Here is a 26,965-nt window from a genome sequence, read left to right as displayed (position 1 = left end):
GAGATGAGTGCTGGCTTGACACACCTTGTGATGTTCTTTGGTCTTTTTAACAGTGCTTATATTCTGCAGCATCTTTCTGACCCTCGAATTTGGTTAACATAAATATCTGGCTTTCTGAGGTATGCAGGCAGATATTTGTTTTGGAGATAGGAAATGAGAGTCTTTGAATCTGTCAACTCTGCAATTTCCAGTTTTCATGGTGAGTGAAAGAGAACAGATTAATGGCAGGAAGATGAGTTTGAGGATGAGAGAGGTTTGCCGCAGAAGAGCTAGTTCGGACTGACATGAAGGCAGCAGACAGTAGCATTTGGATATCAGATATAGAACAGATATAAAAGTGTATCTGAGGCAGAGTCGCACTTTTTCTTAGCTACCTTGAGAACTGCTTAATATTAATCTGTCTTTCTGGCTTGCAGGTATTGATTTTCATGTATACAAGAACATGCATGTGGCAGTCAGGGCATACGGTGCTATCTTGACATAGGTGCTAGATGTTAGCGCTCACCCAACTGCACACTTCTCATCAAACGGCTGGTGAGTGGCTTTAAAGGCTGTGGAAGAGCCACTATCTGCTGATGGAAATCCTGTTGATTTCCACGAAATTATGCCATTTTACGGAATTGGAGGCTTCGGCTCTGCAGATCATTCATTTCTCCTTGTACCGATGCATTTAATTTTGCCTAATTTGATGAGGTATCTCCTTTCATTTTCTTCTTGATGCTCTTTGATCTTAGCTTTCCAGAGGCTGGGAGGGACAGGAAAGAATTTCTCTAGAATTATTTGTTGTTTTTTCTCTTTGGAAAAAAAGAAAATAAGATTTATTATCTGTTTTTGTTCTCCAGTGTTTTACCTCAGAAAAATTTTCTGTGAAGCAGTTTGCAGCTTTTACTGCAAGCACGTATCAAGCTATCAGTAATTCAGCGTAACAAAAGTTTGTGCACTTCAGAGCTTTCATGATTGCAGGGAAGCTTTTTTTGGGAATTTTTAAATGTCCTAGACACAATTAAAAGAATTTCTCAGCAAGGAGAGAGCAAGCTGGGGACTCTCCAGCAGATGTAATCACTCAAGGAAAACTTTGTTTGGCTTGGCCGAGTCCTGCCTTCAGTCTCTTCTCTTTCATCCCGCCGCCAGTCTTTGTCTCTCAGTCTTTCTCAGCGTCGCCCTGTATGTCTTTGTCTTCGTCTGTCTTTCCTTCTTTCTATCTGCCCCGCGTTCCCTTGTAGTTTGAAAGGAACAGCATTAACCTGGCTACATCCAAGACAAACACCAAATCAAACTGGAAGGGGGGGGGCCTTGGCTGTCATAAGAATTCGCGGTCGCTCACTTCCTAGAATTAAAGGCTGGGAGTTGATCTGTAAGGCAGCCAAGCCAGCGACAATGATTGGGTTTCCATTTTGTTCCTTTGATACTGCCTTAAATATGTGCACCAAATGGGAAAACAGAATTTACATGAAAAACAAATAGAAATCCACTTTCTCATATAGATGCGTTCTACTTTGCCGCTTCTGTTCTCTCCCAAGGAGCAAAACTCGTCTGGTTTTCCCTGAAGGAGTTTGGAAGTCAGGCCTGTGCTGCAGACAACAGATTTGCAGTCGTATTCGTGACTGTGTTGGGTTTTTGGCAGCTCTGATAGCAGTGGACCAGTGTGGCTAGAATCGTGGTGGGCAAGGGGGGACCTCATGGACGTATAGTAGCTCCAGACACTGCTCATGGGGATATTAGCAGTCCCTGTAGACCCTGCCACCTCAGTCTGTGCCACCAGTGAGGGACTGGGAGACGGATCCCCAGAGCTGCTGATACCAGGCTAGAAAAAGTGAGAAGCAGCTGTTAAAATAGATCCATAGCGATATGAGCAGGAGGGAGATCCCAATCGAGCATGTGCCCTCACTTCTTTGGTGGTTCTGTTGGGAGACCTTGAGTAAGTGGCTTCACTCTTCATGCCTCTCCCTTTGTGTGAAAAGTGCAGTATTTGTCTGCCTTATAAAGAGGCTGGAAAGACTGTTACGGCTTAAATTAAAATGATAGGTCTGTCCTAGTAAGAAGTAACTGTGATTTGTAGCCTGAGGTACAACTCTTGAAGGAAAACAACACCTGCTCAGTAGAAAAAAAGGAAAAATACAAACATGGAGGGCAGTTATCTTCTGAGTAATATACACTATTTCCAGGTCTTTGTGGTAGTGCTCTCATTAAACACGGTGGCTTCTGGCTATGTCTTGGTAGCATCACTGATATGCGCAGAGGAAGGACTGCAGTGGTCACAGTAACCACTGTAAAAGGACTGTATTTGGAAGATCAGTATGTTCTTGGCTGAGTGAAAATCTGGTAAATGGGATGAGTTTCAAAGATCTTTATTTCAAGTGTCTTAAAGAAGCGGGGGGGATGTGGTGGTGAAGGGGAGGAATCAGCTGGAAAGGACTGGAGATAACTGCAGCTTGCCACATCATGTGGAGAATGTTAGGTTCTTCAGGTAGCTCTGTGTAGAGCTCGGTGGTCTTTTTGTGTTGCTTGGCTGAGGAGACCAGTGCAGACTTCCTCATGTATTCATTTTAGTACTTCCCAGTGCTCCAAAGCCAACTTCTTTGCCTTTGAACCAGCTGTGAGTGATTATAGCTCATAAAAGCTATTGCAACTCCTGGATGGGGGATGCTCTAGAGAGCACAAAGAATCGTTAAAGGTGAGTATTGCTTTCAGTCGCATCTCGCTCATGCTGTGTGATCCCTTTTGGGGATCAAGGTATTGCGACAGTGCAGCAGACACTGTGGGCTTTGGTCTTTTAATCCCTAGCAGCTGCGTTGTGCTCTCCTTTAAGTCTACCTTGTTCTACTCCCCACTGCTCACTTATTTAGATACTGCTGAGCCCATGTATTTATTACCATTCACTTCAATATGGGATTGTACTCATTTTTTATTTTAAGAGGTTTTACGTTCTCTGTTCCGTTGTCATTATTCCAGCCATGTGCTCAAATAGATCTGTGGTGGCCGATGTGCTGTAAGGAGAAGTCTTGTTAATGTCTGGTCTCTAGCTTCAGCCTCTGTCTCTAAGACTGCAATGAAATCATACTCTTGAATGATCAGAGCAGTGTGGCTTTCTTCCGTGGGATATGAGGAAATGCAGAATAAATACTAGCATTTTAGAATATACATGTATTTTAAATAGGTAAAGCTTGAATAAATATGTAGGTGGAAAAACTGATCTTCCATGTTTCAATGCGAGCAGAGACCTAAACCCAAAATTTTTATCAGTATAAATTTATCTCTAAGGCTGAAGACTGAGGAGATTTTGAGTCCAGTTCATGGTAATTCTTAGTAAAAATGAATCCTCTGGAAATTTGGCTGAACCGTGCTATTCTTTTTGGGGTTTTTTTGTTGTTGTTTGATTCCTTGTAAAGCATTCTGCATAGTGGCTTTATGCTCCAAAGGCTTCCTAAAGCGTAGAGGGGTGTCCCACCTCCAGCTTCCCTGAGCTGTTGCATCTTCCTTGTTGAGCCCTCCATTCTTCCCACTGCTCCTGCAAGACAGCAGCTTACGCTGATTTTTCCGAGCTGTGTTTTTTTTAGGTTTTTCTAGTATACCCATCTCTGTGTCCCGTAGCCTGCCTTCTTGCCTGTGGGGAGCCTGTTTCCCCTTTTCCCACATGAAGGCGAGTGATGTATTAAACCAAATGTGAGTTAATGTCAGGGTGCTCCATGGTACTGTTCAACTAGTTCCTGCTTTCATTATTATGAGAGTTTGGCCTGCAGCTAGAAGTTTCCAGCCAAGTGTATTGCCTGTGCATCCAGGTGACGAGAGCATAGGTATGAACGTCAGTACCTTTTCCATGCTCCAGATCCATGACTAACGCTGTTGTGCTTTTTGGGCCTGAGCTAGTTTTCTTCTTTTTAACTGCATTGTGCTATTTGGCTGTACCACCTTGCCGTACCTTAACTTGCTTAGTGATTGCAGGACCATCAACCTCTACCATGTGATCTTGACATGCCATAAGTTCCCTAATTGATTAAATTGTGATAAGGAGTGATAAGGCACCCTCTCAGACATTTAAAATGCTCCTAAGTATCTGAGATGATTACCCAGATTAAGCAAAAGCTCCTGGGCCTCTGCAGAGCAGGTCCTGAGGACAGATTGCTGCCTGTCCATGGTGCGCATTGCCACAGGCTGCTTTACAGTTGAGCTTGGCATCTGTACCTAGGAGTAGTACCATTGCAAAACCCTGATTCACGGTATCCCCGTCCCATCAACCATCCCACTGAAATGAATACAATGTTTGGAGGCAGCAAGATACTGCAAACTAAAGCTAGTTGCAATATCTTGCAAGCTAGCAAAACTTTCTCAATTTTGATTCAGCAGCATAACCCCGTATCTCACACGATACTCTTCCCATTGGTATTCGTGGCTCATATAGCAGCTTCTCAACTGTTTCCTCTGAAAGAGAAGGGAAAGAGTCTTTCCATGCATAATTTAATCACATCCAGCAGTTCATCGTTTGGTTTCTTTTTTTTTCCACAGAAATTCTATAACGTGTTGTTACTTAAATTGTATACTTTTAGAAATGTCAGTGAGCTTGCTTATCTTGTTCATTCAGATAAACACCTCTCGACATCCTGTTTTTCTTATGTCATACGAACAGGAAGAGAACGATTGTTTGAGATGTGCGTCAGTCAGAATTGTAACCAGGCAGTCACGTTACCCTCCCCATTTACCATAGAAACCAGCAAATCTCTTCAAATATGTTGGTGGTATGTTGACAGGTAGCCTTTCTTTTATACTTAACTTCCCAAGAGCTGTAACTAAACAAGTTAGTTTATATATTTAGTAGAACCTCTCAATATTTTTTATTTTAGCTAAGGTAAGAGGATACACCTATGAATTCTGTAAGTGAATAAGTATTGCTGCTTTTATCTTAAGTAGCTGTGATATCTCTGTTTCTGTCCCATACCTATTATTAGAAACACTGAAAAATCAGAGTTACACAGTCTAAAGAACTGGACAAGTTTTTACCTGACCCTGCTTGTAGCACCTATAACTTGTTATAGAGGAGAATTTTTTGAGCTGGCCTGCTTATGAAAAAGCATTTGGCTATTTTGCAATCACTCAGAGGTAACCTGGAGACCTTTACATGTGTGGGGAACAGATTCAGAGTTTGGGGCACCTTTTGGAGGAATCGGTAGTGTTCTTGGCACTTCTGGACAGGATTTTTGAAAGCAGCAAAGGGAGTGAAGGTACTTCTGAAGAACACGAGATTCGAAGATTTTTGTTTTCTCTGGTAATGTTTAGCATCAGTATTGGTGACAGTTTTTACCATGATGATCTGGGATGTGAGTAGCTAGAGGAAGAAGTAATTTTACCATATTTTCTTTTTAAAGTAAGGAAAGTTATAACTCCACTCTGCACACAGAGAGCCTGATTCTCACGTATCCATCAATTCAGATTCAGCATGGACAAATGGGTCTTTTCACCTTTGTTTACTCGAGTCTTTTAATTACATTATATAACCTGAAGGAAAGCTCAAAAGTTAATTTACAAGATGTTTTTGATTGTTGAAAACAATTGATTTGTTTTGTTTGATGAAAGTTTCAATATTTTTTTCAAATTAGTGTTTAAAGCCAATCACTTCCAGTTCAAGAAAGGCAACATACTGTCCCATAAGAACATGCACTGTGGATGCCCACCTCTGTCCTCTCCCTTCAGCTGTTTTTTCATAGCCCATCTCCATGCAGAGGAAGAGGGAGGAGGAGAAAAGGAGGAATGCATGAAGCTGCTAAGACTGAGACCTCATCTCTTGTAACCAAGCCTGAGGAACAGAAAATGAGCCAGGTGTGACTGTGGGTAGTTGGGGAATATGGTAGGGCTAAGGTGACCTTGCCAAAGAGCTTGTGCCAGCAGTGCTTTGCAGAAAGGGGACCATTGCACTTAAGACTACCTATTTGACTTGCTGTTTACCACCAGATGGCATAAAAATAAACCATGTCTTCCATTTGTGAAGTGTGGTTGGCCACTGACTGCAGAGTAGATGCAAGTAGGATGGAGCTACCCAAAATATAGTCTGTCTGATTCATATACCTCTATATTAAAAAAAAAAAAAAAAATCGAGAGGTAAAAACTACAGACACATCTGTTTCAGTTTTCTGTATCTTTCCTCCCAGCAGATTTGTTAAAGTTTGAAATACCCGTGTATTTTACTGTCGGGGAAGAAGACACTAAATATATGCTATAGTTCTAAGCTTTGTGGACTTTTTTTGGTTTGTTTGATTTTTGTAGGGTTTTTTGTTTTATTTTTGTTTTTTAGCAATGAAAAGGTTTTTACAGGTTTTAATATATGCTGGATGAAGAAGAGTTCTCCCACAAATATTGGAAAGCTGTGAAATTCAAAGTCAGTACACTAAAAGCAATAAGCTACAAAATGCAGTGTGTTCTTAAATATCTTGACCTTGTTCTGATAGTCATGCCTTCTTTTTGATTCCTTCTTTGTCAGGTAATCAGACAATAAAAGCTGTAGGTATTTTCTGTGTTAGAAAAGCTAGTTTCGGTAGCAATTCTAACAGGCAACTTCAGTCTCTAATGACCACTATTAACTGGAGCTTTTACACAGCTGAAAGCTTTAGTTTTTGTTAGTCAATTTGTGTGCTGAGGAAAGAATTATAATTATTGTGATAACCCTCTTCCAGAAAGAAAATATGCCAGAAAACTTGGAGGTATTGTCTGTCACAGTGCTGCAGTCTGTCTGTTTTTTTTCCTCTTTTTACCTGAGGAAATCTGGTAAATGTAGTAAGAGCTACCAAAACAGCTTTATAAAATAATAATGTCCAAAACTGCATGGAAAGAACATCGGGAGGGGGGATCTGCTTCTGATGTGAATTTCTGCTTTCCCAACACGTAGTTCTGCCATTAGCTTCCCGTCTTAAGCAGACCTTGGCAGTGTTTTTCAGCAGTCTAGTGCAGGGGTTTGCAAGTGATCCCATTGCACATGAGATGCCCTGTGCCCAAGTGAGAAAGCTCTGCTGGACCTTCACTGGCTTCACTAAGCAGGCTCAACGCCTCACAACCTTACAGCGCAGATCAGAAAATTATCCCTATCCTCCTCTGTGAAACAAGGTTTGGAGTGTCTCTTGAATATTTTGTTTATTATCACAACTTCACCGAAAGCTACCATGAACCCTAAGGTGAAATTTTCACTAATTTAAGCCAGAATTAAGCAAAATAAAAACCAGGTAAAAAAGTTAAGATGTGCACCAGTCCAGTAAAGTGCTTCCTCTGGTGATGCCTGTAGAAATTTTAATGTCAGCTTTGCTGGGCAAGAATCTTTATGGATAAGGTTTTCCTTTCAAGGAGTATTTTGATTTAAAGCTTTTGCTGAAATCAGTTGGTATCACTTAATTGGAATAGATTAATTTACACTGACGTTTTCAGCTGAAGATCTGATGTTTTGTGATGGAGTGATGAAAACAGACCATATGCTTTCAGCAGTGTATTTGAAAATGGATTTGAACACACAGTTTAAATGCTTTGCTAACATAACTCTCGGCAGGCAAAAGCTTCTGTTTCACCTTCTGTTTTTAACAACAATGTAATTCCCATTTAGATTCTTTTAAAGCAAAACTTCCTTGAAAGTGATAACCTCTTTGGTGATCTAAATGGTCTTGGCTAGTACAACAAAAAGAAAGAAATTCTTTACTGAAATGGTTATTTTAATATGCTTCTGAAATGCCAACATAACCCTGAAGAATGCTTCAGCTTTTAAGTTGTCTTTCTCAAGTGTAACCTGCCCATTTCTTAGGGCTATCTAGCTAAACATGAAAACAGATTTTGTGATTGATACTAAATACATGCATCATCTTTACAAATTCTGAACTATTGATTTTCACTACAAATGAAAGACTAAATTACTACTAGCTTATTAGTGAGTCATCAAATCTTGCTGGTTTTCCCAGGGAAAGCATCTTTGGACTTGCTTGTCTTTTTTTGCCTGAGCCTCCTAAGTCATCCAGTGTCATTACGGCAGCTGCCTCTTGTGTAACATCAGAGATAGTTAGGTATATCTTAGGTGAGGTGGTTTTACACTTTTTTGAAACTGCGACTGTTCTTAGGTTGTTCATCTTGCATGACCTATGAGTCTGCGATTCACAGATTCGCTGCTTTAAGGACAAGGGATTGAGAAGGAGGTGAATTCTGGACCTTGAGTGTCCATTCATCCTCCTGTAGCAGAAAGAGCAGCTGTCAATAATTCAAAACAATAACTTTGTAGCTAGTGTTGACCATTGCAGTCCATTTTTCTTCACCTGCCTTGGGAGAACTGAGCTGCTGCCAGCCTTTAGTTACCTGTTGCCCAGCTGGGGTCAATGTTTGCAGCCAGTAATTTGACTGGTCTCCTGTCTCCTGTGGCACAAGGTGCTGGTGAGCTGGGAAGGACTGAGCTGGCATTGACTGCTGCTTTCAAAAATTAGTGACTGAAGTGAATTGAAACTGATGGGTTGGGAATACTTTTCTAAATCTAAGGCAGCTGGACTACAAAGTCCTTGAAATTATTTTTGCTGAGAGCAAAAATGCTGTTAATTGACATGAGGAATGTGTGTTCCTTCTACCCTTTCCTTAAGGTATTTATCAGATACTGGATTTCTTCCCTACAGAAAGCATTCAGGTTCTGGGATATGGAATCCCTTAGAAACTGTGGTTTTGATTATTCAAGCAGCTAGAGGTACAGAAATAGAAACCTTTTGGAGGTAGGAGAACTTGGATTCCTTTGGTGTGTTTTACCTAGCTGATATGGATGAAGCCTGCAGTGTTTTTGATGCAGCAAAGGCCGTGATTGCCTGTCCATACCAGGGAAGTGCAGCGGTGTGAGCGTACACATCTGCCTCAGAAAAGGAGAGATTCTGGCTCAGATTTGGTGTCTGCTGTACTTCTTAGGTAGAAGTGAGGAACTGACCGGAAAGAGAAATGGGTATGACATTTAAACAAGAATCAAACAAATGTTACTGTTTTAAAAGAAGGTTGGTAGGCTTCAAAACATGTACTAGGACCTTTTAGTATTGATAGCTTGTTTTACTGAGCTGCTAGGGGAGACAGTTAAAAGCTATTAGTTTTAGAACTTGGGGATTTCCAGAGATGTCTGGAGGAGGAGAAAAAAAATTTTAAAGCTTTATGATAGTACTAAGCATCAGATACTTTTTTCTTAAGTTATAGTTTGGTCTACCAAACTGCTGTTGTCCCCTGCCAATGATATTCTCAGCACTAACTAGCAAAAAGTTACTGGAATATATAAAAAGTTGCCCTTTTTACCCTGGGCAATATCAGGTTTTTTTTTTTTTTTTTTTTTTTTTTGGGGGGGGGGGGGGGGGGACAGGATTTATGGATTTGACAGGAACAATTGGTTTTCCAGAATTTTTTTTCCCCTTGAGTTTTCATTTCCGTGAAACTTATTAACTTAATATAGAGACATTCACTTATATGCTGGCATTATGACAGGTCTCCTCTGCTCTTAGACTAGCAGGCTTGATGAGGTGTGATAAGACAGAGCACCAAACACTTCCAGCAATTAGATGTGATAAGTGGCTACATCCACAGCTCGGAGTTTAATGAGTGCTTCCAGGAGTATGATGACTCACTCCTCACCCTTCCCTCCTTTTTATAAGAAAAAGAAAATATTTCTATGTATCACTGAAAAAAATGTATGAAGCTGATGGCTAAAAATGAGTAGAAATAACTTTGCTGAATTTTGGGGAGAAAAAATATTTTATGAAGAAACTGATGTTTTAACTGAAATGGACTTAAAATGCAGGAACTGTGAGTTTAGCAGGGCAGGAGTCCACCCAGCTCAGTGTGTCCTCTTTGACCATGGCTGATGGTGAATACGTTAGGAGAGGGTATTAAAAATCAGAAGGGAAATGCACAGGTACCCTTTCCTCCAGCGTGTGCCGTAACTTCCATTAGTCAGAAAGTCAGTGTCTTTCCACATCAGGGACTGTATTGTCATCTCTGTGCTTAATGGCCCTTGAGGTTGAGGTCATAGTTCATGTAACAGATGAGGAAACCATTAAAGTATTGCCAGTTCCATTGAAAAGGTTAAGAGTTATGGGTTTTTTAGGCTTTTATTAATTTAGATTTCACTACTTGCCTCGAAAGCAAATTTTTAGTACCATTTTTAGAATTGCCTACTTTAGGTAAAAATAGTTGCGCTTCTCCTTGCAAAGCCAGGGTGTATTTCCGAACGTGCCTTCTGTTCAAGGTGAAGATCGGCACGCGTGTTCGCTGTGATGGGGTAAGGTGCTCTCCTCTGTCGCATGGGTGTATAGAGCGGGTCCTCTTTGCCAGCACAGCTGCACTAGTGCTAGGGTCTTCCCAGAACAGGGTAACTTTTCTATTATGCTTCACTTTTATTTCTCTGGTTGACACCAGTTCCAGTGCCGCGTGACTATCATTTCATTGCATCTTCTTGTCTTTCTGAAGGACATCTTTTGCTCACATGCCATTTGCAATACCTAGTTTTGGGGGGTTTATTGTTTGTTTTTGTCAGCCTTTATTTCAGATGTCTCTATGCATTAAATTGGTGAGAAAATGTGAGTGTACTTTCAGGGCTGACATGGGGAGGGCAGAAAGGACCTGGTCTGGAGTAAGAAGGTATATGTGTATGCAGGGGTGAAGGTGCATTGAACCTGCTTGCCTTAAACTGAGCTTTTTGGTAAGTAACCTGCTTTTCCCTTCACTGATTAAAAAAGAAATGCTAATAAAATAAGAGGAAAATATTATTGACTGTTCTGCCAAGACAAGCAAGCCTTTTATTGTAATGAGAGTGCATTTTGTCTGATTCGTGTTTTTGGAAGGAAAAAAATGAATTTTAGCCATTATGGAAACACAACCCATGGTTATTTGTAAGGATTGTTTTATAAGAAGCATATGTGTGCTGTATTATTCCTTTACTTGAAGTGTGGGGATTGTTTGCAGTTGGGAGGTTGCCTTAGAAGAATGTGAACTTCTGACTCACTGAGAAATAGAGCATGTGTTTGCAAAATTATGAGGTTTCCTATTATATTTTCATAACTTGAATTTCTCAGAATGGAAGGAATATATTTTGCTGTTAGTGAAAGAACGACTTTTACTACCATTGAGGAAGAAAGGATTCTTTTTCTAGAAGTACTTGTTTTGCTTTCAAAAGTGGTGTGTTCTTTAAAGAACCTATCTATTCTCTCTCTCCTTATATATGTGTGTGTGTGTGTGTGTATATATATATACACACATCTACACCCCTTGTCCAATCCACTTTTACTGGTGTGGTCTCTCTCTTTCCCAGTTTTATTCTACTCCCTTTACTCATTTCCTTTTTCCTCTCTCTGACATGGTAATTTCTCTTTTTCAGTGTTCTGCTTTTGCAGCTCATTCTCCACTGTATTTCTGTTTGGTCTCTAAATTTTGACTTTTCCATGACTATGAACTGGTCAGCAGTGTAGAGCCAACTCTAGCAGAATATTCTGATGCCCAGAAGAGATGGGTTCAGTTAATGGCTCCTGAGGCACTCCAGCGTTTCTCCAAGAAAATCAAGTGACAAACATGAAATCATTATTGAATGGGTTGGTAGGATGCCTTTGTGCTAAACTCCTAAACGGATATTGGAGAAAATAAAAGTAGTGCCAACCCTGTGATATTGCGCTGCATGTTATCACATTCGTACAGTATATCAAAATCAGACTACAATGCAGGTACAGCCAACCCATACTTCCCTATCTTACATCCAAATTACGTAATTACATTACTTAGATGCTTTTATTTAATCAGGTGGCACCAGAAGACAAGCTGGTAGATGCCAACCCCCATTCTCCCTCTCTGCCCCAAATCAAGCAAAATGTTTCCTGCTGAGTTGAAACAAACATCTCATGAGCTTCCCCCCCCATGTTTTTGATACAAGGAGAAGACTGGAGTGGGGGAAATTGTTATGGGTCGACCTGACTTAATTTCAGTTCAGCTAGCTAGTGAACGAAACCCATAAATTGATTGTGCAGTTCTAAATAGACCATGGACCATGTTGTGGTAGTGCGTTTGGTGACACCAACACCTTTCAGTAATGAGCCTAGCAGGACAGCAGGGAAGGCCCAGCTGTGGTCCATGGGCCATGGCTGTAGAAATCCTCACCTGCAGCAGATGGGCAATGACAGTTGCCTAACGGGAAGGCCGGAGTGGGAAGGGAGCAGGGCTGGGAGCAATGTGTCAGGAACAGTCACAGCTGGTGACAAGCTGAGAAGTAAGAACTGTAGTTAGATGAGGATTCTGACTATTGAAAATGAAGTGATGCTGCTCAGCAGGTGATTACAGACCAGGAACTCACCTGCTTTTGTTGCTTTCTCCTGGCTGAAGGTGGAGGTAGCTCCAACGGGTATGCTAGTGCAGAAGGTGAATCTGAATGTGTGAATGAAGACTTGGAGGAACAAGTAATGAATGCTTTTCCTTCAGTGGGATCTAGACTCCCAGACCTCCCAAAAGGCTAAATCTTTAATGTTAAAATTACAGGGGAGGTGTGTGATGTGGGGGGGTTTTAAGACTGCGGTAACTGTGTGTGTGGTTACTTCCCTTCAAGATCTGAAGCAGTCTGGGCGGTGGAGTTCAAAAGCCCTTTTGATTAGAAAGTTGTAACTAAAATTGGAAACTAAGCCAAAGGCTGAAGCGAACCAGACATACCTTTTAAAGAAGGACCCTCTCCATGCTGTTACTTCATTTCCTTATTGTTTGAATCTGGTTAAACCGACATAGTTAGGCATTAAAAAGCATGTTTGTCTTTTGCGGGAGACAAATTTAAGAGATGGTAACTGGGTATGGTGAGTGAGCTTTGGAGCTCTGAAAATTGTGCTTAAAGAAAAGCAGTTTATTGCTTTGGAAATGAAATAGTTTTGTGACATCTGATCCTTCTGTAAATTTTGCACTGGAGAGTTCGGTGGTGGGGTATAATTACCGTTCGAACTGATCCGGCTCTCAGGGCAGCATTCCTCTGCCGGTCTGCAGACAGACACTGGTGCTGTAGACGTTTCCTCGTGAGCTAATAACTCTGGGCTGCTTTTAGTCTTAATGGAAATCTCATCAGTACAGTCAGTGGAGATTCAGATGAATCACCGAGTGCTTAGCCCTTAGTCATAGTATTCTTGGAAATGAAGTGGTATTATTCCTGGAAAAATCAGTTTCTCCTAAGACACAGAATCAGCGATGAGAAATTGTCAGAGCCATCGACCCCCCTCCTCGGTGCAGGTACATCCTGAAATAGGAATAGTCATTTGATCAGACAAGTTGCACTCTAACATGCCTGTTTTTTTTTTTTTTTTTTTTTTCCCCTTGAGTGTGAAGAAAGTCTCTGCTGTCTAGCTCGGGGCAGATGCTAAATGAACGTGCCTGGATGCCACTTCATGTTACTACTCTGTAACGGTTTAGGTGAATTTGGAGATTTCTCTAAAGTTGTCTAACAGTATGATTAACTCTTTAATATATTCCATGCAACTGCTGTGTTATGTGCTGTAGAATATTCTGAGCTCAGTAGAAAACCTCACTGAGGATGAGCCATCTCTTTTCCTCTTTCTTTCATGAAATGTTGTGAATAAGTTATTCTTCCTTCCACTTGTAAGTGCAAAACTTGCCAGTCTCCAAAGCAGTGCTGATTTCATTGAAGAGTGACCACACGAGTGGAGAAGGATACGCCAGAAGTTTGTCCTTGTCGTGGTGTTCCTGGAATGGGAGTGATACTCCTGAAAAAATCAATCTCTCAAAACAGCAGATTCTGTAGTGACAAAGTGTCTAAGAGTCATAGGCTCCCTCAGTTCAGGTGAACTTCTAGATCGGAGCTGAACGTGATACGGAGTCTCCGTAGATCGTCGATGGGGAGTTCTCTGCTGCCTCCATGATGGTGGCTCTTGTTTGAGCCAGGGACACTGAGGTACCATGTGCTTGAATGCTGGGCTAGAGAGAAGAGCTTTATGCAGTCCTCTCTGTCAGTCTTGCAGTCTCTCCTGTAAAACCTGACTCCAAAAGCTGAGACAGCCTTCCCTCCCTCTGGGTGGGGAAAAGCAATTTACAGAAGAAAAATTTCCAGAAGTGGTTTCCAGGAAGGCTTTTTTACCTGTCCATAGGGTTCCCAGAGTGCATTTTCTGCACAGACCCATACTTGCTTTGCACTCTCTAAGAGTGTGTTTGTTGAGATTTAGTTTTGGAAGAAGTCTTGTGGGCATTGGGCCCCCAGGTGCTTCAACAGCACCCGCAGATATTCACTTAAACATGAGGAATATGGGTCAGCCCAGCAGCTATGGCTGATAAAGGCTTCCAGACCTCACTGAAGCAACATCTGTTTTGTGGGCATGGATGTATAAAGGGAATAGAGTGCAAACACAGCAGTTGTGTGGTAGGCGCTGCCATTCCTTTGGTCCTAATCTTGTTAACAGGGTTTATCTGTAGTTTGGAGCTGTGCCTTCTTGGTTGCTTCTTGAGTTGTTTGGGTTTTGATTCTTTATAGGGAGACTTCATACTGGGCAAAACTACATTTTTATTTACCTCTTCTCCTCATCCCCGGTTATAACTTGCTCGTTAAAGTGCTGTGTCTATTCAGCAAAACTCTTTGTGACTTTTATATTCAAGAAAGTGAATTGAATGAGCACACTCAAAAAAATGACACTAGAGTTGCAGAAAGCAGTGGCTGTCTTAGCTGTGCTCTTGTATCAGCATGAATGCAAAATAAGCAGAGGTTGCATTTCATTGTGGATAAAGTAGGAAATACGATCTTTGGCACTGTTTGGAAAAATATGGGCAAATTATGGCTATCCCATTAAATGTCATTTAGAACACATGTTCTTAATAATAAGTGCAGAATGGATTGGTACACAGGGGATGGAACAGTAATACTGAGAAACCCCCTTCTCAGTGTTGTACCTTTTAAGTCCTGATCAGCTCAGTATTAGGAAACTGAGTTCTGCCTGGGTCTTCTGCAGATTCTGATGCACTGATTTTTCTCTGTTCCTTTCCTCTGAAACCAAGGAAGGGCTATGGCTTTGCCACGAGATTTCTAATTGGATATACCTAGTACTGAAATACAAGACTTTTTCCAAAAGGAACAGTAAAAAGCCCAAAGTTCCACAAAGTTCCCAGCTTTTGGGAATGTGTTTCATGAGGGTGCTCGGGGGCAGTGGGTGGTTTCTGTCATTGGATTTCTAACAGTTTTCAAAGCCACTTCCTGATTTAGCTCCTGGATTTGTCAGAGACCTTGTCTCCTGCTCACGCTGCTGACAGCATTAAACATCTCTTGAATGGTGAGTCTTCAGCACAAGACAGGGATGTTGTGACAGGACCCAACAGTTTTGTGATACCATCCTCCTAACTTTAAAAAAAGTGATGAAATCCTTCTCAATCTGTTTTGACAGGTGACAGTGAATTCTAGTATGTATGATATCTTTACCCACACCGCTGGTTATTCAGCATGTTAGTTTTCTCTCCCCAGACTCTGGAATAAATCCAAATAAAATCAAATTATAGAAAAGGCTTCCTACAAAGCAGAAGGTAAATGGCACTCCCGTGCTCTGATACCTGATATCCACATACTCATGTATACATACTTTTCCTGAAGTCTTTCTGTTTATTTTAAAATAATATAGCAGTTAGTACAGCACTTCTTTTGTGTCCTCCTTGTATCCACTTCACTTGTAGTGAGTTTTTGTGTGAAATTACAAGCCAGAGTTTCACGATGCATACTGTAGAATGTAACACCTGTATATTCCAAATTTGTTCTTGTGTATTTTAAATGTCACTTCACTTGCATGACATGCATTTATTGTAGGTTTGAAGGTATAATTGTGAAGAGAGAGGTGTATAATTCACATTGACAGGAGAAATTCTGTATGGAATCTTTTCTCAGATCAAAAATATTTAAACATGGCTGGAACTTATTTTTAAGTGTACTCATTAAAAGCAGGCACAGCAAAAAAAAAAAAAAAGAAAACAAACTTAGAAGGTGTAAAATTCTATGACTTCCTATAGAGGATTTATTTTTATCTTTTTAGTTAAGTTAACCACTCAGTTTCAAAATTTGTCACCAGAAAATGTATCTGTTCATATTTTGCATCATTCAAGTGATGATATTTCTGATCCCTAACAGCCGTCTCTTCTGTAAATTTAGCACACCTTTGGTGTGAAATACAAGACTTTTTCAGAAAAACTTTTGAGAAAGTAGATTTGGATACAAGTCTTTGATTAATCTGTGATCCACTTAGTGTACCTCTTGATGGGTTTCAGATGTAATCACAGCATTTTGAAGTACACAGCTTTGGGTGTACCCATCTGTTGTTGAAACATGAGTTTGACTGCTGAATAGCTCTGCTCCCCCCTGCCTTCAGATGTATATTGCCTATACATTTATATCACAGAATGAATCACAAAACAGTTGAGGTTGGCAGGGACCCCAGAAGATCATCAGGTGCAACCCCCTGCTCCATCAGGGTGAGCTGGAGCAGGTTGCCCAGGAGTAGATTGTCCATATATTTTAATTCTGAAGTGCAAATGTGCTAGCTACAGATATGGTGACATTGAAGTGTCTGGGACCTTTATTTTCCTGTCAGAAAAATATCTCAAATGCTTGTTCAGGTGAACAGCAGTTTTCACAGAGGACAGATTTGGGGGATTTATGGGAGGGAAGGAGGAAAAAGAAAAAATAGTTAAAATTCAGCGATTATTTACTGGGTGGCTTGTACTTGTTGCATATTTCTTGCTATGTATTCCATTAAATATTTATTAAAATTTTGTTAATTTGCAAGGCAGAGATATAAGCTGTCTTCACCTAAAGAAGGCTTAAATGTTATCGTTCTTGGCCTCTTTCATCCTTGAATTTCAGCTGTAGTTGACCATTTAGTTGATGCGATCCTGTGTTTGAGTCATGTTATCTTCTTTTTTTTTTTACGTTCTGTAACTTTTGGTTGACCATAACTCTTCCAGGTCTCAAGCTGTGGGACGTTTAATGGCTTTTGACACAAAGAAAAAGTGTTGAGAGATTTTTTCATTGGTAAATTCCTCCTTTGGGGTTTGTCTCACTTTCCCCATGCAAGACACACAAGTAGCCTCAGTCAGAAAGTGGCAGTTTCCGTTGGCAGTGCGTTTCGGCAGAATCGGTGAATAGTGCAGGAGAATTTTGCAAGGACATCATACCAAAACCACTGCTTTACCTCCCCAGCCTGCAGGCACCACTTCTGTTCTGATCGCAGCAGGTTTCGAGTGATCTGTGCACAAAGGAAGAAAGAGAATGAGCAGGACGAAGTTTATGGCTTTCCTCAAAGACACTTTTCTAACTCAAAAATATAAGCCTTGTGGTTTATATGGTTTTGAAATGTAACCACAGATATTGAGAACTGGAAAAGATTTGATTTACCATCTTCCCCACTTTTGTTACCAGATTCAGGGTGGGGAAAATTTGTTTTCATAATCAAAAATGCAGAAAGCAAACAGGTTACTGTCAAAATTTTTAAAACAGGAATGTATTTGGAGAAACTGTTGGATGAAGATATCTAGTTCATTTGCCTTTACAGAGTGGCTGCAGAGATGTCTCTCTGAGATGTCTGGTGCTATAATCTTATTTTAGTGAAGTTTTGTTAGCTCTTTTATGGTCTACAACCCTCTTTTGGAGCTGTGAAGGAAAGGGCAGATCAGTATCAGACTAAGCAAGTTCTCTTTGAGCTTGATCTAGGAGCTGAGGCTGCTGGGGACGCTTCTCAGACTTTGACTTGGAGCGTGGTAGACCTGGCCATGCTTCTGCTGCTCTTCAGGGATGAATAGCTGAGAGCAAAGAGGGGCGGCATCTGAGACCCTGGATTATTACTCTACTTTGTGTGGCCTCATCCTCGTTTTGTTGTTTTGCTCATGCAGGCCTTGAGTGACCCATTTGCTGATACTTTGGTATCTCTTTGGCATGTAAGAGTCTCTGCAGAATTGAACTTTTCTTTAAAAGTAAAGATTCTGTGTGTTCTTGATGTGTGGAGTGCGAAGGAATTTTTCTGGTCTTCATGACCTATCCCTTGCTGTTGCAGACGTGTCTGCATATGTTCTGTAGCCCGTCGATACGTGTAGCAAGCTTTATCTTAGCAATTGCTGTTTCTTACTGTTATTGCTTTGGCTGGAGACTATTCCAGGATTTTCTCATTCTGATATTTAGAGTCTTCTGTCTCCTGATTTGAGCCCAGATGTATTTGTGGTTTAGTTAGGACTGGCTTGCAGTCGCTTTGCTTTGTTCTTTCTTCCCTTGTATTTCTTCCTCTCTCCCTCTTACATTGAGCAATCATCTGCTCTCCAGATTCGTTCTGGAAGGCTTGGAGACTCCTCGTAAGGTCCTGTCCTTTCTGCTTGGACGTCTTGGCATTAGTTTCCTGCTGCTGCTTGGTCTTTCTCAGATGTGGGTGAGCAGGCTCATAGCTGGTGCTCTAGCTGGGAACGTAACAGTAGTGTTACTGCTTCAGCGTTCCTACCAAAGACAGTAACTTTTATTTCTTAGGGGTGCCAGGAAGACCAAGGAGAGACTGGTCCTCCAAAGCAGTTTTGATTGAGGAAGAACAGATGAATTCTTCATTTCTTTTAGTAGGCAAAGAGATGTCAAACTTCACATTTTTATCTTTTTTCTTAGGTGGAGAGTAGCTAGATACAGTAATTCAAGATCCAGTATGAACTTCAGCATTTTTTCCATTTTGGTGGGATGAGGCAAAAGAATAATGTTGCTTTGCACTCTCATTTGTGTTTTGCTCTAGAAGTATCTGCTCTAGCTACTGGTTGTTTTGTTGTTAAGCCTTTGACTGCATTTCACCCTTCGGTTTTGCAAGGTAAAGAAGGAACTGGAACTGTTGCTGATGCTAATGCGAAGCAGTTGCTATTTCAGTAGTCTCTCCTCGTTTTATCCTTGTTCTGGAGAATCAAGGGAGTTGCTTCCTCCTTCAACACAGACAGGAAAGGGAGCAAAACAGGTTGCCTTTTCCTCAGGTCATCCCAGAAGATGCTGCCTAGTTGCACTCCATATCAAATGCCTTTTACCCACCCCTTGATTACCTTATTTTTGGGGGATGAGGGGGAAAAGGTGTTGATTTATATCTGCCTGTGCTTGCACGCTGCTATGCCAGCAACATACTGAGTCATTTAAAATGGACTGGAGAGACAGTTTTCATGCTTCTGTGTATTGAAATAACGGTGAGATTATCTTCAGTTACCGGGCAGTTCAGTAGGGAGAATATCACCTAAGCAAAGGGCTTGAGTAGTTGATTCAGGTTGCAAAAGCTTTTTATAACAAGTCGAATTATTGGCTGCATCTGAGCTGAAACACTGCTTCCCTAACTGCTCTCATTTCCTGTATTCCAGATTGTTCGCTGCATTAATTGCGGTTCGGATTTACAGTGTATTTAGTTACACACTGGGTTGCATTCTGTTTCTTTTTTTATTATTTTTTTTTTCCTGCATGTGTATAAATTTCTTTGGGAGTCAGGCCAAGTGTATATATGCATGCACACACACACGGGCTGAATTTGACTGTTAGTTGCTAATTTGGTGGGGAGTGGGGATTTTTTTGTTGTTTTGTTGTAAAAAGACTTTTCTCTTTCCAAGGAGAGCCAGTAGCTGAGGACAGACAGTTTTTTTGGAGAGCTCAAGTTTTCAGAAAAGCCAGAGATAAGAAATTATTATCTTATGAATAGTAAATGTGGCATTTTTAGTTTGACCTGTTTCCCAGAGGTTACTAGGTAATGGGGATAGTGTCATTCCCCTGGCTCAAGCAGTAATCAGCTTGCTACTTAAAATATTTTATAAATACTGGGCTTCAGAGCTTAGCTCGATAAGGCTGAGCTTTTCACACTTGAAGTAACTTTTTGTGACCCAAAATATGAAGTGAGATACAGAGTAATAAGTGAGAAACCTGCCATTTCCATATCATCTGTTTAGGAACTGTAGAGTGCAGAAGGTTATTTAAAGGATGTTTCTTTTTCAGGTTAACGTTTTTCTTTTGGCCTTATGAAAATATAACAGGAGACACGTAAAATGTATGAGGAACGTTTCTTTGAGAATTCTTTCAGATTTTTAAACTGTCTTCACATTTAAACTGTTCATGCCACAGATTTCTGCTCAAAATATTCCGAAAAGTTTAAGTAAATGATCAAGAATTAAATAGAACCAGATAAGTAAAAACATTATTGCCTTAAAAATTAAATATGCAGAAACATTTGTTTCAGAAATAGTTTTTATTGGCTTGGTGAGTAATAGTAGATACAAAATAACAGCGGCATGTAAGTTTTCAATTAAGCAGGCAAAAATTTGGAAAAAATTCCAAATAACCGTTTTCTGAAATATTCAATTTGTGCTTTTTTAAGCTTGATCCTAATCACAGCAACCTTTCGTCTTTCCTTCTTCCTCGAGCACGGTCTTGCCAGAATCGCATCGAGCGCCAGCGTAGCTGGCCGCCGTGGCCTGGCGTTTCCGCCCCGCTCGCCGAGGCTCTCCCGCCGTTGCCAGGCATCTGCTGGTCTTGCAGACAAACTCACCCACTCGCGTCTTCCAGCCACAGGTTGGAAGGAGGTTAACACATTAGAGCTGTTTCTCTAAAAATTAGTGGATGCTGATAATCCCTTCTAAGCTGTGCAAGAAGCTGACTCTTCTAGGACCATTTTGCTTTAATATTAAAAAGGGGAGATGGGGGGAGAGACCGGTGCAAATGTATTTGATGCATGGCAGCGGCATGATTTAGTTGTAAATTCACCGATAGAGCTTTTCAGGATTTGCGCTCCTGCGGCAGTGGGTGTTTAGTTAAAGCCGTGCATGGATGATGCTAGGGTTTCGGAGCAAGGGGTTTTAGCGCTTTAATCCTGACTGGCAGTTGGAAGGGTGGTGGTTTCAAACACAGCGGCACGGAGTAGCCGATTTCTCTTCAGCCAAACAATGCACCAGTGTGTCTAGGCTGCCTGTACGGAGCCAATAAATCTGTTTTGTTTTTGTTTTTTCTCCCCCTTCTCTCTCTCTCTTTCCCCTTCCTCCAGGCCAGGACCCACTGCTATTGCTGAAAACCCTTCAGCTTCTCTGGACAAAGAAAGAGATGAAGAAGGTAAGGCTGGGCAGTCGCACCTCCCCTCCGCGCTGCAGTTGTTAACTGCATGCAGAGCATGTCCAGGCGCCGAGCCCGTGGGTCAGACCTGCAATTCTTCACGATTGCTTTCAGTGCCAGTGCACAGGGGAAGGACCTTCGCCTTTGCAGCGAGCTGTGAAAAGAAAAGGTAGCTCTGTGTGACGTGAAGCAGTTAAGGGGCACATATAAAAGAGCTGAAGTTTACAGGGGCTGAGTTGCAGGAAAAAAAATAAATAAATCAAAGTTGCTTTTGTTTTCTTTTAAACACATTTTTATCCATTAGACAGAATATCTTTGGGGCGAGGAGTATTTCTAGTAGCAAAATAAGGAGAGGGTTGAAGTCAATAGAAATGCAGTCTTTGCCAAGTGGATTGATATTGAGACCTTTGTGTTCATGACGTTTTACTCTCTTTTCTGTTTGGTTTGTTTTTGTCTTGGAGCAGTGGAAGCAATTCACACTGCCTCACTAAAATTAGTATTATATTTTTATACAGGCCCCTATGGGCTCTGTGTGGAGAATTTCTCATAGGGAGCAAAATATACTTCATCTAAATTTGAGAGCTTGAAAACTAACAAAAACACTAGGCATATCGGCTTACTGTCGAGTTACTCATGTTTCACCCTCTTGTACAGGGAGGTTAATAGCTGAAATTTTTTTTTTTTTTCTTTTCTGAAAGACCCAAGAACTTGCTCATGGTGTAGCCACATGGGCATTATCCAACACACTGTGTGAAATGGCTAGCGAGGCAGAGTCCCGTTGTGTGCGTGCTCCATCCTAGGTGTCTGAAATGTTTAGTCACAGTGTCCTTGTCCGGCACATGTAGACTTTCCATTACTGATAGTCTGTGGTTCCCAGCCCAAATAATCAGGCAACTGGAAGCACAGCATGAGGTGTCTTTCAAATGGCCAGTTGCTAGCATAGACTTGAGCTCAGCAACTGTGAAGCCTTGGGCTTTCTCTCAAGTTTTGTTAGAGTTGGACAAAAAACATTATTTGTTAGGTCTCGAGGGCAGTTAATTCCACAAAAACAACAGTAGGGAAGAATAATCATCAGAATCTCTATACTGTGTAAACTGGGATGTGTGTGGATCGTGAAGAAAAATACTCTGAAAAAGACAGAGGCGCATCCTCGGGCAGAGAGCACCGCAGCTTTTTTGCTGAGGGTGGAAAAGCTGGAGGATCCCCACAAGTCATGCTTGCGGCTTAGCTTATTCAGTTTGTTTGCTTCTGGGACTGTCAGCCCGGTTAAATGCGTGTTTTCAGGTGGCTTGTCAGGAGCTGCTGATCATTTTAGGGAGGGCACGCTGACTGTGCACGCAGTGGCTTCACGGTGGGGCAGGCTTGGCCTCGTTGGGCGCATGGCTGCACATGCGGACAAAACCATCCATGCTTTTGAAACTGGAAGGTGCATTTCTGGACCACGAGGAAGGTCTCTTTAGTGAGATGCAGAGGGATGTAGTGGCACCGGGTGATGGCGTAGCAGCAGCTGGCTCTAAGGTGGGGAGGACAGCGCAGATGTCCCCTATGGTTGCTGACACGTGCCCACCATGCTAGCACGGAGATGAACTACTCCACTGTTCAGAGCATTGCCATCCTTCAGACGTGCAATGCACTCACAGAAGTTGCAGCCGCTTCTGATGACTGAAGCAGGGAAACCTGCTGCTCTACTCCTCTGAAGTTGTTCCAAGGTGTGTGGTGCTGCTGCTGTCCGAAGTAAATCAGTTTCTAGCCTTCCAGTGATGGGAACTAAAGGAAGTTCACTTAAATACAGCTCGGCTTGCTCCACTGACATTTAAATGGCAGCAGCCTTCTTTCCCTTCACTGTGTGGATGTGAGTGAATACGATGTATTAACTGGTGTGAATCACTTTCCATTGTTTGGTGCCCTTTTGTCTCAAATCAGTGAACGTGAGCAGAAGGAGGGTTCGTATCTGTGGCAGGACTCCGGTCCTGCAACATGACTTTAAGAATTGTCCATTTTCTGCATAGGAAAGACAGCTTTGGGATGACAAATGTATGAACTTTAGCTAGAAATAAGGAGCCAAAACTGCACGGAGGAGTGTGAAGTTTGAGCCTCAGCAAAATATTCCTACTCCCATGATCTGTTAGGCTTTGGAAAAACCCCCAGGAGCATGTAAGCCCTGCCATGGGAATAGATTGGAATGGAAATGCCAATTATACTTTGGAGAGTATGACACTGACAGAGGGATAAGCTAGGCAACACAACACTTTTCTCTCCGATTTAGATGTCTCAAGCAGTGGGGTTTTTTGTTTGTTGTTTTCGTTTGGTTTTTTTTGAACAGTACATGCCATTAGCTGAAGCCTTTGGATTGCTAGGAAGTTTTAAAGAAGGCTTTCCCCCCTGCTTTAAAAAAATCTAAATGATCTGAAATTAAAACTCATTCGAGATATGTTGTTACTGCTCTTGCCAGTGCTATAAGTGTTCGGAGATACTCTGTGTGTGAAAACAGGCTTGCAGTCTCGCAAGGCTTGTTGTCCGCTCTACACATCCTGCCAAAGCCCAAATTCGGTTTCCAGATGAAGGAGGAGACGAGCTGTGCAGCGAAAGCTCTCGTTTGGTCTAAATGTGCTGAAGTGGGGCTTTGGGGAAAAAGAGAAAGAAGGGAGGCCATTTATACACAGGGCAATTTACTTGGCCAGTTGCTTTGTTTTCCTTTGGCTCTTGTGTTGGATATTTGTGGTTGGATAAGAGCTTGCCTGTTCCTTCTGCTGAATCTTGCAGTGAAGTTGGAGCCCTGTGTTTAACATCACAATTTCTTGCCACAGGGAAAAATACTTAAGAGGGAGAAAACTGTTATCTAAAGTCACATCTTTGTTAGTCATTGGCTTTTTCATGCTGCATTTGATAATTTAGTGAGAAAGAAGCAGTTTCTGTCATGAATGATATGTTTTGTGGTTTTTTCCCAACGTGAAAGACTATGGAAAATAACCATCTTCCAGTAAATTTTAGGTGAATAAAAAAAGAAGAATCACTGGCAAACTTTCGCTAGATTTTTCTTTGTCTTCCGTGTCATTCTTCAAACTATGTTGTTTCCATTGGAAGCTGCAACTGGGACCGTCATATACAGTAAATTACAAGTGCTGGCTGCGAGCAGGAATGAGCATCTTTTGGATTTTGCTTTTTAGCCAGAAAAGAAAGAGAGCAGCTGCTCTTAGTGATTTCTTGTTTTCTGTCTCTGCTTTTGCCTTCCTCCACGCCAGTACATGTACCATGTGGTGAAAGGTCCTGTGTGGGTACTGAAGGATGCCACTTGTTCACCCTGCCAACCCTGCGAGCTCCTTGGAAACTACTTCTAATGTAAACATTATAAAGATATTGCTCAGTACTGCTAATTTATCACTTCTACCAGATGGGTAGTAAGTAGCCTATTAACATTCACAAAGTGAGTGTCCAATTCCTTCACATTTCTAAACACATCGCCCTGGGATTCCTAAGATTTACGGCGTGGAGTTTTTCCCATGTTCCCAACCTCTTAGCCCTGCCTTACGCTTTTGCAGAGGTGTGCAGTGTCAGACACGCAGTGGCAGCAGGTAGTCTACAGCAGATACCTTGCCCAGGTAGGTTTGGAGAAAAGGAGAATAGATTTACAATATGGCAGTCTGGGTTTTCAGCTCTGCTTCATTCTTTTTATTCTTGTATGCAAAATCAGAACTATTCCAGTACTCCCACATATTCTGTTATGGTGAAGAGTGTTTATGCCCTTGTGGCTGAAGTGGGTTTAAGGTCAAATATGAAAGCTGGTGCTACAAGAATGGGCAGGTAGTTTTATTTACTTTATTACTTGTAGGTCTGTTAGAAGGTAAGTAGGTTTTGAGCTCTGTTTACCTTTATTGCCATTTTCCTAACAACACCTCTTTCTCCAGTTCACTTCTTTTCTTCCCCTCCCCCAAATCCCAAGCCCCTTTGTCTGCCCCACAGAACAACTTCTCTGTCTTTATGGGATAATTAGTGTGGACAATTGCTGCTTTTCCCATTGGGTTTGAGGTGCAGTGAGCCATGAAGGAATCTGTAATGACATGAAAAGTCACTGGAGGCGCGGATGGTGGCTGAATAGCAACAGTTACCTCTCTGAATAGATTAAATTAAAAAAAATAAAGCTTTGTGTTCAGTTGGGGGAAGGGAGGATTCACTAATCTTTTTGTACATGACAATGTGTTTTTGTATCTCAGCAGCTCAAGGAAGAAATCAGGCGGGGCTTTGCAGGACTGGAGGACCCACTGGCAGGACTCCTGGACATGTTGGAGAACAGCAGTGATTGGAAGGGGAAAGGGCATTCCCTGGGGTATCACATCACCAGTGAGTTGCAGCTTTGGATAAAAGAGCATCCTGCTGTTCAACAGGTTAGAAAAAGAGAGCAAGAGACACCATGGAGAAAAGAAAGGGCAGTTGATTTTAATGTCCCTAAAGTGTTCCTAGTTTCACTTCTTTCCATAGTCCAGTGTCTTTTCTGTAGTCTCATATGAATGCAATATGACTTGGTGGTGAAATTCTTACTGTGATGCTGTCATCTGGTGATGCTGGCCTGAAAAATGACATGACATTAAAAGCTGTGATGCCACAGTACCTTTCTGTTTCCCCTCCCAAGCTGGGATTTCCATCTTTCCAGATCAAACCACTTTGAGCATGGATCTTTCAGTCTTTGCCTGCCTGGACTTTCCCACTGGAGCTGACATCTCTGCCATCAGGATAAAACCAGTTGCAGTGGTCTACTCTGCATATTCTTCCAGTTCTGCAAATAGAAGCCAGTTACTGTACGATTGCTTAACTCTTGCCATATGGTCGGGAGCTTTTATCATTCAGAATGCAGAAAATGGTAACAGTATGACTTTTCAGCAGCTGAATGATTAGCTTTGTAACATTGGTTCATCGGATTATATGCCCTAATGTTTACCATTCCTTATGCCGCCTTATATTCTGACCTCGTGAGATTTTCCCTTTTCCTGTGCTTTTACTTCTGAGCCGTTAGGTGCTTCTGTATTTGTGGTGTTTCATTTCCCACTTTTCTAAATGGCTCTTTTTAGATACTGACCTCTCAAAGATCACTGCCAGTACGGTATCTGTGATGTTTCAGTTAAGTGCTACTGGCACTGACATTCCTGCGTCCTAAGAGAATGATCATGTAGGAACACAGTGATGAATACTTGCATTTCTGCGTCTTACTATGATGCTTTTGCTTTTCGTGACCTTCCTGCACCCAGGAGCAAGCCTGGGAATGAAAATTGAGTTGTTACGTGTGATAGGTGAGATCAGCGTTGAGGGGAGTTGGTGGATTCAAAGATTTTTCAGCTGGGAACTAGACAGGAGAATTTTTAAATAGCTGTGTTAGTAAAAGAGGGCATTTTTCCAGTTTCATATTTGCCTCTTTTACAAGACCATATGCCTTTTCCAGAATTATCCCGCAAATGTTTAATGTTTTCAAATTGGATGCTGTGAAAAAAATGTGCATCATATTGTTCTGATTTCTGCATGCAGACTCCATGGGGAAATTGGAGAATCCCTTCCCAAGGAGTTGGCCTCTTCCACTGTTTAAACAAGCTGCATTTTCAACTGCCATTGAATTGTAGCCATCTTGACTAAATCTGTGTTTGATATTTTTTTTTCTTTTTTTGAAGTCTGGCATGAAGCTGAAGAAGCTGCAGGCCCGTGTATTCAGAATACTAGCCCAGTGCCCAGCTAATCTTCTTGACCCTCTGATTAGCATTTACCAGCTCCATACAGCAGACCGGAACTATTTGCTTGGACATGTCAGTCATCTTTATCACAAGGGCGATTACAAAGAGGTGGGTCATGTCTTTCAAATAAATTTACCTTCTTAGCTCTCTAGTTCTCTATTAATGCCTGTGTCCATTTTTGGATGCA

General features: G+C 41.6%; 1 protein-coding gene across 20 annotated transcripts in view; it reads left to right on the top strand.

Moving 5' to 3' along the window:
* EXD3 (exonuclease 3'-5' domain containing 3) overlaps positions 1-26,965 on the top strand; it is a 333,234-nt gene that overhangs the window by 73,569 nt on the left and 232,700 nt on the right. For 12 of the 20 annotated variants that reach the window (XM_026106223.2, XM_064523551.1, XM_064523548.1 and 9 more), the window contains 3 exons: positions 21,000-21,064; positions 25,276-25,446; positions 26,719-26,886. In XM_026106223.2, coding sequence (XP_025962008.2) covers positions 21,000-21,064; positions 25,276-25,446; positions 26,719-26,886 — 404 coding nt within the window. Of the gene's footprint in view, positions 1-20,999; positions 21,065-21,178; positions 21,234-25,275; positions 25,447-26,718; positions 26,887-26,965 lie in introns of those variants that run through there. The other 8 variants (XM_026106225.2, XM_064523557.1, XM_064523555.1 and 5 more) reach the window with 5 other exon arrangements.

Source organism: Dromaius novaehollandiae, chromosome 20, assembly GCF_036370855.1.
Source record: "Dromaius novaehollandiae isolate bDroNov1 chromosome 20, bDroNov1.hap1, whole genome shotgun sequence".
Classification (NCBI taxonomy): domain Eukaryota; kingdom Metazoa; phylum Chordata; class Aves; order Casuariiformes; family Dromaiidae; genus Dromaius; species Dromaius novaehollandiae.
Note: the sequence above shows the minus strand (reverse complement) of the source record. Positions and strands in the feature narration are given on the sequence as shown.